Source organism: Brassica oleracea, chromosome C9 (genome assembly GCF_000695525.1).
Source record: "Brassica oleracea var. oleracea cultivar TO1000 chromosome C9, BOL, whole genome shotgun sequence".
NCBI lineage: Eukaryota > Viridiplantae > Streptophyta > Magnoliopsida > Brassicales > Brassicaceae > Brassica > Brassica oleracea.
The window spans coordinates 4,962,273-4,975,004 of NC_027756.1; the positions used below are offsets into that span (position 1 = coordinate 4,962,273).

The 12,732-nt window shown below is 31.6% G+C and overlaps 2 protein-coding genes across 3 annotated transcripts; both read right to left on the bottom strand.

Moving 5' to 3' along the window:
* Window positions 1-2,824: 2,824 nt before the first annotated feature.
* LOC106313797 (dof zinc finger protein DOF5.6-like) lies at window positions 2,825-4,675 on the bottom strand. The gene is made up of 2 exons (XM_013751710.1): window positions 4,458-4,675; window positions 2,825-4,017 (listed from the first exon to the last, which is right to left on the bottom strand). The coding sequence occupies exons 1-2, from the start codon at window positions 4,503-4,505 to the stop codon at window positions 3,040-3,042; spliced, it is 1,026 nt and encodes a 341-aa protein (XP_013607164.1). The 5' UTR covers window positions 4,506-4,675; the 3' UTR covers window positions 2,825-3,039.
* A 3,163-nt stretch (window positions 4,676-7,838) lies between these two features.
* Window positions 7,839-9,204, bottom strand: LOC106317036 (DNA-directed RNA polymerase III subunit RPC9-like). 2 transcript variants are annotated; one of them, XM_013754898.1, is made up of 4 exons: window positions 8,950-9,204; window positions 8,492-8,609; window positions 8,254-8,406; window positions 7,839-8,134 (listed from the first exon to the last, which is right to left on the bottom strand). In XM_013754898.1, the coding sequence occupies exons 1-4, from the start codon at window positions 9,069-9,071 to the stop codon at window positions 7,967-7,969; spliced, it is 561 nt and encodes a 186-aa protein (XP_013610352.1). In that variant the 5' UTR covers window positions 9,072-9,204; the 3' UTR covers window positions 7,839-7,966. The 2 variants fall into 2 exon arrangements, with proteins under 2 accessions (XP_013610352.1, XP_013610353.1); XM_013754899.1 differs by having other exon boundaries at window positions 8,955-9,045.
* Window positions 9,205-12,732: the final 3,528 nt, after the last annotated feature.

Here is a 12,732-nt window from a genome sequence, read left to right on the forward strand (position 1 = left end):
CAATATTCTCGTGGTTCGGGTAAACCAACAATCGTTTTAGAGGCGGTTGTTTCATATGATCTCTGGATATGGCATGCATTTTTTGGACCTCCAGATACCTTAAATGATATTAATATTCTTGATCGCTCACCTGTTTTCGATGACGTAATAAACGGTCAAGCTCCCCAAGACACTTACTCCGTCAACGGAAGAGAGTATCATATGGCTTACTATCTCACCGATGGTATTTACCCAAAATGGGCAACTTTTATTCAATCTATTACAATGCCACAAGAGCCTAAAGCAGTTTTATTTGCTCAACGTCAAGAAGCTGTCAGAAAAGATGTCGAGCGTGCTTTCAGAGTCTTGCAAGCTCGCTTTGCCATTGTTAAAAATCCGGTACTTTTTTGGGATACAGCCAAAATTGGGAAGATTATGAGAGCATGTATCATACTCCATAATATGATCGTAGAAAACGAGCGCGATGGATACACTTTGTTTGATGTTTCGGAGTTCCAACAAGAAGATGAAACCGGAAATTCACATGTCGATCTCACGTATTCTACTGATATTCCTTCAAATATCGTAAATATGATGGGTGTTCGAACTAGAATTCGTGATAGACAAATGCATGAACAACTGAAAGCTGATTTGGTTGAACATGTGTGGCGTAAATTTGGACACGATGAAGACAATAACTGAGCTCGGATGTTTCTTTCAAATTATTCTCGTTTATTTTAATAAACTTTTTTTTTATGTTTTATGTTTTAAAATTCTATGTTGCAAATGTAATCATTTACTATGTTTTAATTTTAATTTTAATAAGAAAATTAAAAAAAAATTGTCAAATATTTTTTTTTTTTAGAAACCTTAATTAAGAGACATGCATTGAACCACAAAAATTAATGGGTCTCTTAATCCGGTCTTTTATTCCACTTTTACAATTAAAAAGTATTAGATTAAAATTAAGAGACCCATTTAGAATATTTGGGTTAATGGTGCTCTAAGATATAACTTATCCAAGAACAATCTAAAAGATGGGAATGTAATTTATAGCACTTTTTTTTTGTGTAACTTATAATTTATAGTACTTTTGCCACCAACTAGTCGTTGTCTGGCAAATTACCACCTTTCCCCAAACCAAACATACACAACTGAGCTTAGAGGCAACTAGTCAATATATTTCAAATTTTATTTCACGTCATGAATCATTAGTAAATTATTCAAATAGTTAAATTACCTTTGGATATCTTCTACTTATGAATTTTCTGCCAAAGCGTTTTCTAAATCGTATAAATGAGTCGAAAGTTGAATCTTTCCAAAATCCTAATAAGCTTATAGTTTGAGTTGATTTTGTTCAAAACTTTATTATGCTTATCTGTGTTGTGATTTACATACATGATGATGTCTCTTAAATTTTATTTAGAATAAATAATTTAATTTGATAGGTTTTAATCAGTGAATAATTTCATATATTGATAGCTTGAACTATTTTCGACATCAATGTTAGTGTGAAATTTGCTAATAAAATCAATCACTTAAGTTGATAGAAATGTTTCAAGTTGTATGTTTTATGTTTTATAATTATATACTGAATACTTCCCCATGTAGATAGTTTCAACTCTTGTCGCTATATATTATTGTAAAATTCATTCGCTAAGTTGATTTTATGTTTTTTTTGAAAAAGTTGATTTTATGTTTTATAAATATAGATGTTGATAGATCGTCAAAAAATTTCTAAATCAACAAATCTAATGTAAAACTTCTTCCAAAAAATTAAAGTTTTATAGATTTGTTCAAAAATACATACTCAACAAAATTTTAATTGATTGATTTTGTCAACAAAAGATCTTGTTCAAAACTTTTATTCTAATTGGTATGTGTTGTTTCAGTTTGATATATTTTAATCATTAATTTCATGATATCTGCTAAGTTTGCTTTGGATCTTTTCCATTTTGATAGTTTATAATAATTGAATAATTTTGTAGGTGAATAGATAAATATTTCAGGGAATCACAAATAATTTATTCAGATGAAACATTTGAGTAACCAAAATTAAGTTAGGATTTATTTATATATATACATTTTAGTGAAATTAAAACTCCTAAGAAATGAAAATTTTGCTCCTTCTAAAATATTTATTTAATTATTGTTTTCTACATTCTTAAATAATATATCTATAATTCACAAAACTCTAAATTTACGTGATGGACTGGCTTAGATCAACATAACTGCAATTTTATGTGAATATTTCTAAGTGTAAAAAAATTTGAAATAACAATAAAATATAAGAAAATAGTTCAAATCTTGAGAATTCATAGTTTTTCATTTGAAAAAAGTATTCTTCAGATTTGACATATCCAATATTATACATATATTTGAGAATCTATCTTAGATATTTTGGATGGAAGTGTAAGATGAATTAGTAAATAATTATCTTGTTTCTTAGCTGGCGTTGGTTTCATTTTTTTTAGTTTGTTACTCAATCTTTAACGTTTATTTTAGCTAATCATGTAAATAAATACCTGAAAATATAAATCAGTAGAGAATCTTGTCTTGTGATGGGCTGTTTGCTTACTTAGCTTTCTATCTCCTAATTTTCTTTAGAATTTATTCCAATTTGAATGTGTCTGAACTTCTTTCCAAATGTCAAATATTCTCAGTTAGACTATGTTTTCCTCCTTTTGTCGACAAAAAAATTCATGGATAAACTTTGAACTTTTTGATCTTTGCATAGCAAGAAAAAAAAACACATCACTGTTTATAACCTTACATGTACATTCATCTTACTTTTTGGGAACTGAAGTTAACAGTTATTGTAATCAATTTAGAAGTCGTATAGAGCTAAGTTACCAAAAATAGAATGAGCGCTATTTATATATCAAGAAACATTACACATCAAGGACGTCCACAGTAACACCAACACACAAAACGATAAATATATCTGAATCCTCTAATCAAGATTACTCAAACAAACCCATATATAATTTAGTTGCTTCTCTAGTACTATTATTACTACTAGTTGATTACAACAAGAAAAAAAGTTCGGATAGAAATTTATTAAACCAGGGAGTTTGTTTTAGTGGACGATCCATAGCCATTCATCAAACCATTCCACGACGAACCTAAGCCGTTGATATAAACGCCACCACCGTATCCACCACCGTCAGATCTACCTCCGCCTCCGTTGCCACTACCCTCTGAGTAGCCTTGCTCTTGTTGCCAATCAAGCGATAACAGCTTTGGACTTGGCTTCACATCCATTATTGATGTTATCCTTTGATTATCTTCATGATGATTGTAAAGATGATGGTCATAATTAGATAGCATAAGTCTCTGGCATGTAGAGATATCCATGAGACCACCACCACCAACATTGTTGTGAAGATTGTGATGATGATCTCCGTTACTTCCATGATCAACCATGACCAGATTGTTATTGTTCACTCCCATGAGATCAAACTTACTGTCCAAGAAATCAATAGGTCTAGGGCTCTGTGAAAGCAAACCGCCATACTTGCTCTCCAAGTAACCAACGTTACTATGATCAGGAGCTGTGTAAGACCCCATCATCCCATTCCCACCAAAATGTGGAAACCCTAGAGAGGCATTTTGGTAATTTTGGTGAGAATGGGCTAAAGCCATAAGGTCAGTGGTAACAATGTTAGACGGTTTTTTGGAGGATGGTGAATTTGAGGAAGAGGGTTTCTTGTTTTTCCGGCAGCCACCACCGACCGGAATATTCCTTAATGTGCCGCCTTTGGTCCAGTAACGGCGACAAGTTTTGCAGAAGTAGCGAGGCTGAGATAGGCTATAGTTATTGTAGTAACAGAACTTAGTATGTGTTGACTCACAACGGGGACACTTTTGAGGATGGTCGTGAGGTGGACGCAGCCTCCTTCCACCGTCCATCATAGCCGTCGCTGCTACAGCCATGGCTGAGGCTTGTGGTCTAGTGCTGCAAGCAGCTAGTATGTCGGCTGCTGATGGAGAAGTCGTTGTAGAGTCTAACATGCTTCCTCCTGATGACTCAGCTTCCTAATATTACAATTTACAAAACTATATCAAAATGTGTAACAGTGTAAGATCTATAGAATCGTTTCACCACGATAGAAACATACTTTAATGGTATAATTAATCATTCGCACGCCAAAGAATGATGGTTTGAGATGAGTAAGGTCTAAATTGTTTCAAACCATTTTTTTGGCATTTGCATTTACATTTACACATTCACAGTTTACAAGAGACAAAAACAAAATCATAACAAACAAAAAAACTACAAAAAGATAAGATAAAATCAGTTTGAAACGTAAACAAAAATGTCAAACGTAAACGTAACAGATCTTCCATTTGCATATGATATTTATCTTTACAACTAACCAAAAAAAACTGCTTATATGTTTAATTTTTTTTAATGTTCTTTGAAGATATATAAACTTTAAACGTAAATGCAAACGCAAAATACAGATAATGGATACCTGGAGCCAATCAGAATCCATGCAAGCTTGAAGAGAAGTGAGACCCATTTTGCGTTTGTTTTGTTTGAGGAGAGTGAGAACTTTAAGACAAGTTTATGAAAAAAATGTAGAGAGAGAAGAGAGAGAGGAGATGAGACATGGAAGAGTTTGGGGGGTTGGGATGTGAATAAGAAGGAAGCCAGAAGAGGACCATTCTTCGCCTCGGGATTGCTGTCTCCACTCAACAAACCACTTCTACTATACAACTTGGTTAAGTTAGTTCACACTTACAATTATTTTTTACTTTTTATTTAAAACTGTTGTCTTAACATCGGAAAATATAGTATTTCAGTTTAACAAATGATTAGTAAACTTTTCTCATTGTATCTATCTGAAATTAAATCATTCATTTTGGTCGTCCATAACTCAGGTGATCTTATTATCTAAACCCACTTACTAATCTTTTTTTACCAACTACCCACTATAGTTCCATAGTTTTAGTTTTATTATATTCTGTTGATAGTTTTTAATGGATATACAACTATTTGAAGTTTTACTTTTATATGGACCGTTAAGCGTAAATTAGGGAGCTTCAAATGTTCTATTTCTGGAAGTAATGTAGGTTATGGTGGTATTTCTCAGTTTCATTGTATCCTACCTTCTTTTTATGAACGATATTCTCAAACTTCTTAAACTTTTTTGAAAAAATGTGAAGACGTTACTTAATCAATTTCCAGTTTTAAATTCGTATTGAAATTTTGATTTTTGAAAAGTTAATAAGCCTTGCTTGGTGATCATGATAAAAGTAAAAACTTTATTTTTGTAGATAATAGTATATGCAAATTAATTTATGTCTATAATTATATAGATGGACCGTATATACGGATGTGGCGGAGGAAAAAGGAAAGCGTCGGTGGTTCCAAAAACCTCGGACCCACATTCCTTTGGTGGGTCCTCGTCTACTTGACCAATCATCTTTATCTATTCAACGTCTACGATCAACCCATGGGACCTAGATAGACAACGTAAGCCGTCAGATGAGTTCAGAAATAGCGGCTTGATCGTCACACAACTGAGACAAAAGTGAGAAGAGAATAATATCTTTTTGGAAGTCTCTTGTCTGTGTTTTTCTGTTTTGAGACTTACGATAAAGAAGAAGAAGTATGAGTTTGAGAATTTAAGTGGGTCTATTAATCGGCCCTACTCGTTCGCTTCTCTCAAGCAAAGTATTTATTCTCTTGCCATCTGTCATTTTCTTCTACATGTGGCAGTCTGTTTCAAGTTTTGTTTTTGTTTTTCAAAAACCCTAATCATTAGTGACTCACTAACAGTGAGTTAATTACTTTGGATACTTTCTGTTTAATAAAATTTTCGAATCAAAAGTTAAAGGGTTTTGATCGATGGAAAAGAAGAACATGAGATAAAAGTTGCGGGCTCTAGCAGTTTCTTACTTATATTATATGAATGCATGTGATTTTTAGAAACGGTAGTAAAATGTAAAGAGATCTAAAAAACGCAAATCATTTTGAAAGTAATCTTTATTTCAAATTTGATTGCAAATGAACTAAAAACGATTAGGTACATCAACTCGTGTTATTGTCTACCTTGAATTTTTCATGTCGATTAATTGTCATTGAGTATACACATTGCGTTACACTTTTAAATTACAAAGATATTCACCTTACCGTCGGATAAAACTAGTCTACTTTGTTTTTGTTACAACGATTTTATAATTCTATCTAGCAAAATGTTAAAAGTAGTTGACGATGAAGTATTCTTGTGAGGAAAGTATTCCATTTTAATATTTAATTGTTTTCTACTTTATAATTCTCTTTTTGTAACTAAAATTGTTCATCTTAATCCGGCTATGACAACTCTAGTACTTGTATATAGAGTTTGGAGACTCTTTCGAACTTGGGTTGGTTATTGTATACTGATAATACTGTAAATGTTAATGATGTTATCTTTACAGGATAATGTTGTGTGCTATACTGAAAAATTAAATAACTCTGAAGGGAAAGCTTCGTAACTCTATGAGACAAGTAGGAAACTGAACATTGTAAGGATCTAGGGAGAATACTTCATTCTTGGTTCACTTCACATGATTTTCAAAAGAAAAAAATTTAAAACGAAAGGAAAGAAAGAAAAGAATAAAAGGGCATCGAAAATGGTGCATATGAGAATATAAATCCCACAAGATAAGCTAAGCGTGACGACGACATATTCTTTGGCACATTATATAATTCAGTGAGACCCACTTTTCAAAGTTAACAAAGTGTATATGTCTCGCGTATCTTTGTTCCAATTACATCACTCATTATTTGTCCTTACATCATCATAATATCATCCGTATAACATTAGCGATTATCATTCGAGCAACGAAATAATGTGATATCTAACACCTGGAAGATGGAGTACGTACTTGCATATAAATGTGTACAAACTATTACATCATTCAGGTGCAGTTCCTTTTCACCAGTAGACTAGCGATAATAACACCATACATTGTAAAATTTATTACTCATTATAACTATCTAACATGTTTTAAATAAATTAAGGTCTGATTATGTCTAATATACGCTTTAACTAACCATATAAATATACGAATCTTGAATATATATACCCTAAATTTATCCATGAAAATGAATGGATTACATATGCTTTTTCATAAAGGTTGAGATACCTATTAATTTTATTTATGTTTTGTCAAACCCTATATGCTTATCCAACGAAATTCGAAATAATATTCGAGAAGAAAAGTATTTTAAATAAGTTGCCTTGCTTTTTAGTATAATTGTATAGAACATATTCCTCTACATTTGTGTAAGTCGTACATCTATACTTTTAAAATCATGAAATAATGGACCTATAATCATTTGAAGATGTAAGATTTTTTTTTTTTTAAGAAGTAAGAATTTATATGATGTAGCCTTAATTTACGGTTTGGTTTTTGATTTGGTTTTCTTGTTTATTTTGGTTTTAGTAATTTTTTAAAACTCTAAAACTAAATTAAAGATGCTATGTATTTCAGCTTGTTTTAGTGCAATTTCAAGTTGTGACTCTTTTTGATTTTGTTTGGATACAAACAATGTGAACTTGAACCTTACACAACAAAGCTTTCCCTCGAACCCAAGGGCACAACAAAGATGCCCATTACCACATAGACACATACTTTATCTATTTCATAATATAATTATTTTACTTAAAAGCATAAATATTAAGATTATTTTTAAGAATATCATTTAATATATAAATTAAAATAATTCAACTAGTTATTAAAACTATCTAGTATCATTAGTTATACAATATCCAAAAGTATTAAGATTACTAGAAAATGAAAAAAAAAACAAGTTTATACTATTATGAAACATAAAGAATATGGTTTTCTTCATTTTTGTCATATACGAATTTATATTTTCCTACATTGTTATATGGAAATGAAAATAAACAATATAGTATGCATCTAGTAAACTTCATATAAACTCTCAACGTTAAGTGATGCTTAAACAAATAGCAAAAAAGAAAGAAAATTATCTCAAAACTGCAGTTGCCAATTGTTCACCCTCCTCTGTTTCCTCTTCCTCGTTTTCTCCACGAGCTTCCACTATAGGAGGCGACGGTAGCAAAGCCTCCACGAGCTTTAGTATTCCCTCTTTTGCCTTTTTATCGATTCCCCGTCCACTGGGCTCCTCTAAGATCTACAAAACTCGCAATCATCAAAGGTTATTATGACAACCTGTAAGTAGATATAACCTAATGCAATGACAGATATATTCATGAGATCTGGTTAAGGAAAGATAGTAAGAACAACACAAACCGAGGCCAGGTTAACAGTAGATGATGGCCTGATATTGATGATATTGAGAATCTCGGCTTTAGCAAGTTTGAAATCTTCGCACTGATCAGAGAAGTTTGTAATGATCTCTAGTGTTTGTGTGCAAGCAGGAGTCTCCATCAAGTAATCATATACCTAAATTAACAAAAAAGTAATTAAACTTCACTAAACCCATTATAAGGCTGAAGTAACAACATGTAAAAAAAAAAAAGGGCAAGACCTTGTATTCTAATGTAGTGATTGGAGCTATGACTCTTGTAGTATCATTTGATGCACCTCTCGAGTTAAGCAAGTCGAGTACTTCGAAGTTTGTAAGCGTACCTGCGTTTGCCTTCATTCTGAAAATATCCAAAATAAATCTTTATTCATAAAATAAGATAAAAGACTCGAGCAAAAAACATTATTGTCTTCATCTCTATCTCTGAGGTTTTGCTCCTGAAACATTCATTCAATGGGAACATCAAAGATCAAAAACAGAGGATTATTGTTTGTTTCCACACACCATTAAACAAAGCTAAAGCTAAACACTTTTCGAAACCCAATAACGTGGAGACAACGCAGAGCTTACTTGAAGTAAAAAATAAATCGACATTTTGATATCGGAGTTTTTTTAACGGCGGCGGAGACGGTGGTCGTACGGATGAAAAAGAGAAAAAAAGTGCGAGAAAGTGGAATTACCTAACTGTTTTATTAGATGTAATCGGGGAGAAGAGGTACTTTCTGTTCTTATGATGATCTAAGAAGCTCGTCGGAATATAGTTCTGGTCGTGTCTGCTCGCCAGCGAAGATACAAAGTGCATGAAACCAGTTTCCTTCTTACTAGTGTATAAAATGCTAAACGACTTCGTTTTTGAGTAAACGAAAAAAAAATATTTGGGCTGAGCCCGTTAGGCCTTAAATAGTTTATGCAATGGGCCCATAACAACAACCCTCTGCTTTTTCTTTCTGGGCCCATATATTTTTAGTTTGGTGAGCTTTTAGACCCAGCTTTTAGACCCAAAAATATGTCGGAATAGCTATCATTATGTTACACTTTGCATAAAAATGTTTTTTTTTTTCAATTTTTTTGTAGAGGAGTTTAATTAACTTTGACGTTCATTCTTTAGAAACGATATTGTATGCGGCGTCTCGATTATATACATACCAATATAGACAAAACTCGTAATCTTATAAGTTGTTAATAAAATGAAAGGGAATTAGGACACATGATTCTTGCTTTGGAGAACAAAAGAACTTGAAACATGTAAGCTAAGCTAACTAACTAACTACCTTTAGTTAAACCCCAATTTGGCAAGGCTCCTCTCATTGCTTTTAAAGCTTCTCATGATTCCCACACTTTCTTAAATTTCACTTACTCATATTTTTCTTTATTTAACATTTTAATATTTTTTGTTGTTATATAAACATCATCCTGGTGGTTTCTTCCAACATTTTTTTTTCTTTTCGTTTGAGCCATTCTTTCGTTCTTTTCTAACGTGCAAGATTGTGAATCCATGAAAGGTACCAAAACTCTTTCTGTATCTAGTTTAGCATTCTTAAGAATCAATTTTTTCTATCTTCAAAATGTTTTTTGTTCAATACATCTTCGATAATGTGATCTAGTTTTTGTATTTTTATATAAGTAATTTTATTATAGTGCGATCTAATCATGCATACACACCAAATTTTATTTTTATAATTTGGTTTGTTTCTGTGGTGGGCATTTTAAAGAAACCAAACCGTGAAAGAAACCTTGCGAGTTTGTTCATTGAATAATAAAGACAAAAGATGGAAATATTGTTTTGTGTGTTGTCGATTTGAAAATAGAATGTAGTAGTAGTAACGTGAAGCTAACATCAGTTTTTTTTTTTTTTAATACTTATTCATTCATGTTTCTTCTTTTCTAGAGTACCTTTATCTAACATCAGTTTTAGTTGTAAACGCGTTTACTTAGCGTCCAAGTCGGGTCGCTATCGTCTTTTGGTTCTGTTTGTGGCAGCTGTCCCTCTGTCACACATGAATCCTCTATTCCTCTTCAAACCTACGTGACCGACCTGTAGCCTCACCTATTATTACATATATAACATTATAAAATGTAATATCTTTTTCTTGGTAAAAAAAACAAATGCATCTACATATTTAAGCTATAGGTTTGAAATTTGGAGTTAAAATTCAACTTTATTTGCTTATAAATTTCTTATTTATTTGGAACATTTTCAATGTTTTCATATCAAAGCGTTTTTCTTCAATGATAATTCAAGCAAAAATAATTGAAGGAAAAGGTGTCTGCCGACAGAAATGGTTCCCCCATAACTCACAAATCTCAAAACTTCTTTATTGGTCTTTCGTTAATCGTTTCAAATCAAATTGATTTATTTGGAAAAGATTGCTTTTAACAAAGCCATGAAAGCCGCTATTTGTTACTCTTAAAACAGGCCAAAAAGATTTGATTAATAACTTGATGCTCTGCAAGAACAATACACATAGAGGATTTGATAAATATATTAGTCATTATTCATCACATACTAGTATGTATTAAGTCTTTTAATTATATGCGTAAATTGCATTGGCTGTTGTATGGCAAGAGACAAAAGCCTTACAACACAAGGTATCAAAATCTTTTGGAATTACCAATAAGCATTTCCCAAGGCTGGTCCACTAGGATCGTATACTTTGGTTTATTTTAGTTAATGCAAAGATTTTATTTTTCTTCTTGTTTGGAGTTACCAATAAGCATTCCTTATGATGGGCCCATTACAAATAGACAGCTTTTTCTTGATTTAATCGTACTTGTTTTTTTAATAGATATTTTATCGTATTCAGCAAGCCATGCATTATCATCAAAAAGACAATCTAAACAAGTAAACCCCACCAGAAATAGTTACTAACTAATTTCCAACATTTTTGTTTTCAACATTTCTTAGTGAGTTTAATTGTTTAACTTTTATGATAAAACACAATTGCTTACAAGTTACAACTGAGTGTACTGATGATCTCTTCTACATATTTTAAATGATTTAGAAACCGCATGAATTAACCAACTAGACACTAATCTAATCATGTAACCAAATTAAATCACACATTAATCTACGTTGCAAACACACGGATCATTCCATAAAACAAAATTGAAGCAAATATTTAAACATCCAGTGTCGCTCATTCTTGTTCAGGATAGCTGCAAGGATCTACAATGCACCGACAAAAGATATTGTCGTGTTAATTTTGTGTCATTGTGTGGCATAGTTTTGAGTGAGGTATAATTATATTGAAATGCACATACATATTGGTTAAATTTTTAAATTTCAAAAGCATTTTGTTCAAAATTAATTACACTTACAAAACTTATATACTAATTTGATTCAACTTGGTTCTGAATGCTGTTTATTTGCTTCAACTGGAGTACTAATCACGACTACTAAATACACTAGCCACATTCTTCAAATGTTACTCATCACGTGATCCATTTCAAATAACTTTCCATTCAAGTTTCAAACTCAAAACATTTGTTCACAAACATGTAGAAGTTAGAACTTGAGAATATACAAAATTATTGAAAGTTATTTATTAAGAAGAATGAGAAAGGGTCCCATACTCTGGTATTTGGATGTTTATCTGAAACTTCATTAGTCTTCGGTTTGGGTTTGATGTGTCCCACTCGTTGCTTTTGACCAAAAGTAACCTATTATTACCTTTAGCTTAATAAAAAATACTAGCCATTTGACCAAAAAACAAATACTAGCCACATCAATAGGTGTTTTCCTTAATTAATTTATTATTATTATTATTGAAACATCAAAATCGTCAAAAAGAAACATTTCACAATTCTTTAGAGAGCTCCCAAATATATCCTTTATTTTCGTTTTTATTTAAATACAATATCAAATAGATTTATTCCCTTTTTAAGTGGTGGAACTGTATAACCTAACTAAACACAAGCCATATCTGTCCTCCCCACTTGGAATCTTAGTATTTATACGCGTATATACATATCCACGTATGTATGTTACATGTGAATACGTAACATATAGGGTACATGTGTATATAACATATACTATACGAAAGAGAAAGGACGCATAAACAATCCATACGTCCCAATGTATGCTAGAGAGTTTTAAAGCTTTTTATACTCTTTTTTTGGGTATTTGCAAAAAGATTGAGACTCCACATCGAAATGCCTTTATTTTATTTACATCTTTATAGATTCTTGAGCATCTAAACATATATATATATATACAAACTCATCCATTTATCAATGCATCAATTTGACTATATGCCAAATAGAAAATTAAAACAAACATCTTCCTTTCAAGACATAAATCCTCAACCAAGTGCCTCGAATCCATTGCCATTTCATACACATGGAATATTTATTTAAAAATGCATGGAAAATTTAATAGTGAAACATTATGCTATGAATTATTTATTTATTTGTTTTTGGTCGATAAATTTGTGTATTTAACTATTTAAAACTATTTAAGTCTC

Bases quoted from the DNA above. Each gene is read 5' to 3' on its own strand.
- LOC106313797 (XM_013751710.1), bottom strand. From the start codon at position 4,505: ATGGGTCTCACTTCTCTTCAAGCTTGCATGGATTCTGATTGGCTCCAG. The intron at 4,018-4,457 runs GTATCCATTATC...TTGTAATATTAG, and splicing joins TGGATTCTGATTGGCTCCAG to GAAGCTGAGTCATCAGGAGG.
- LOC106317036 (XM_013754898.1), bottom strand. From the start codon at position 9,071: ATGCACTTTGTATCTTCGCTGGCGAGCAGACACGACCAGAACTATATT. The intron at 8,610-8,949 runs GTAATTCCACTT...GGATATTTTCAG, and splicing joins ACATCTAATAAAACAGTTAG to AATGAAGGCAAACGCAGGTA. The intron at 8,135-8,253 runs GTTTGTGTTGTT...CGAGTTTTGTAG, and splicing joins CTACTGTTAACCTGGCCTCG to ATCTTAGAGGAGCCCAGTGG.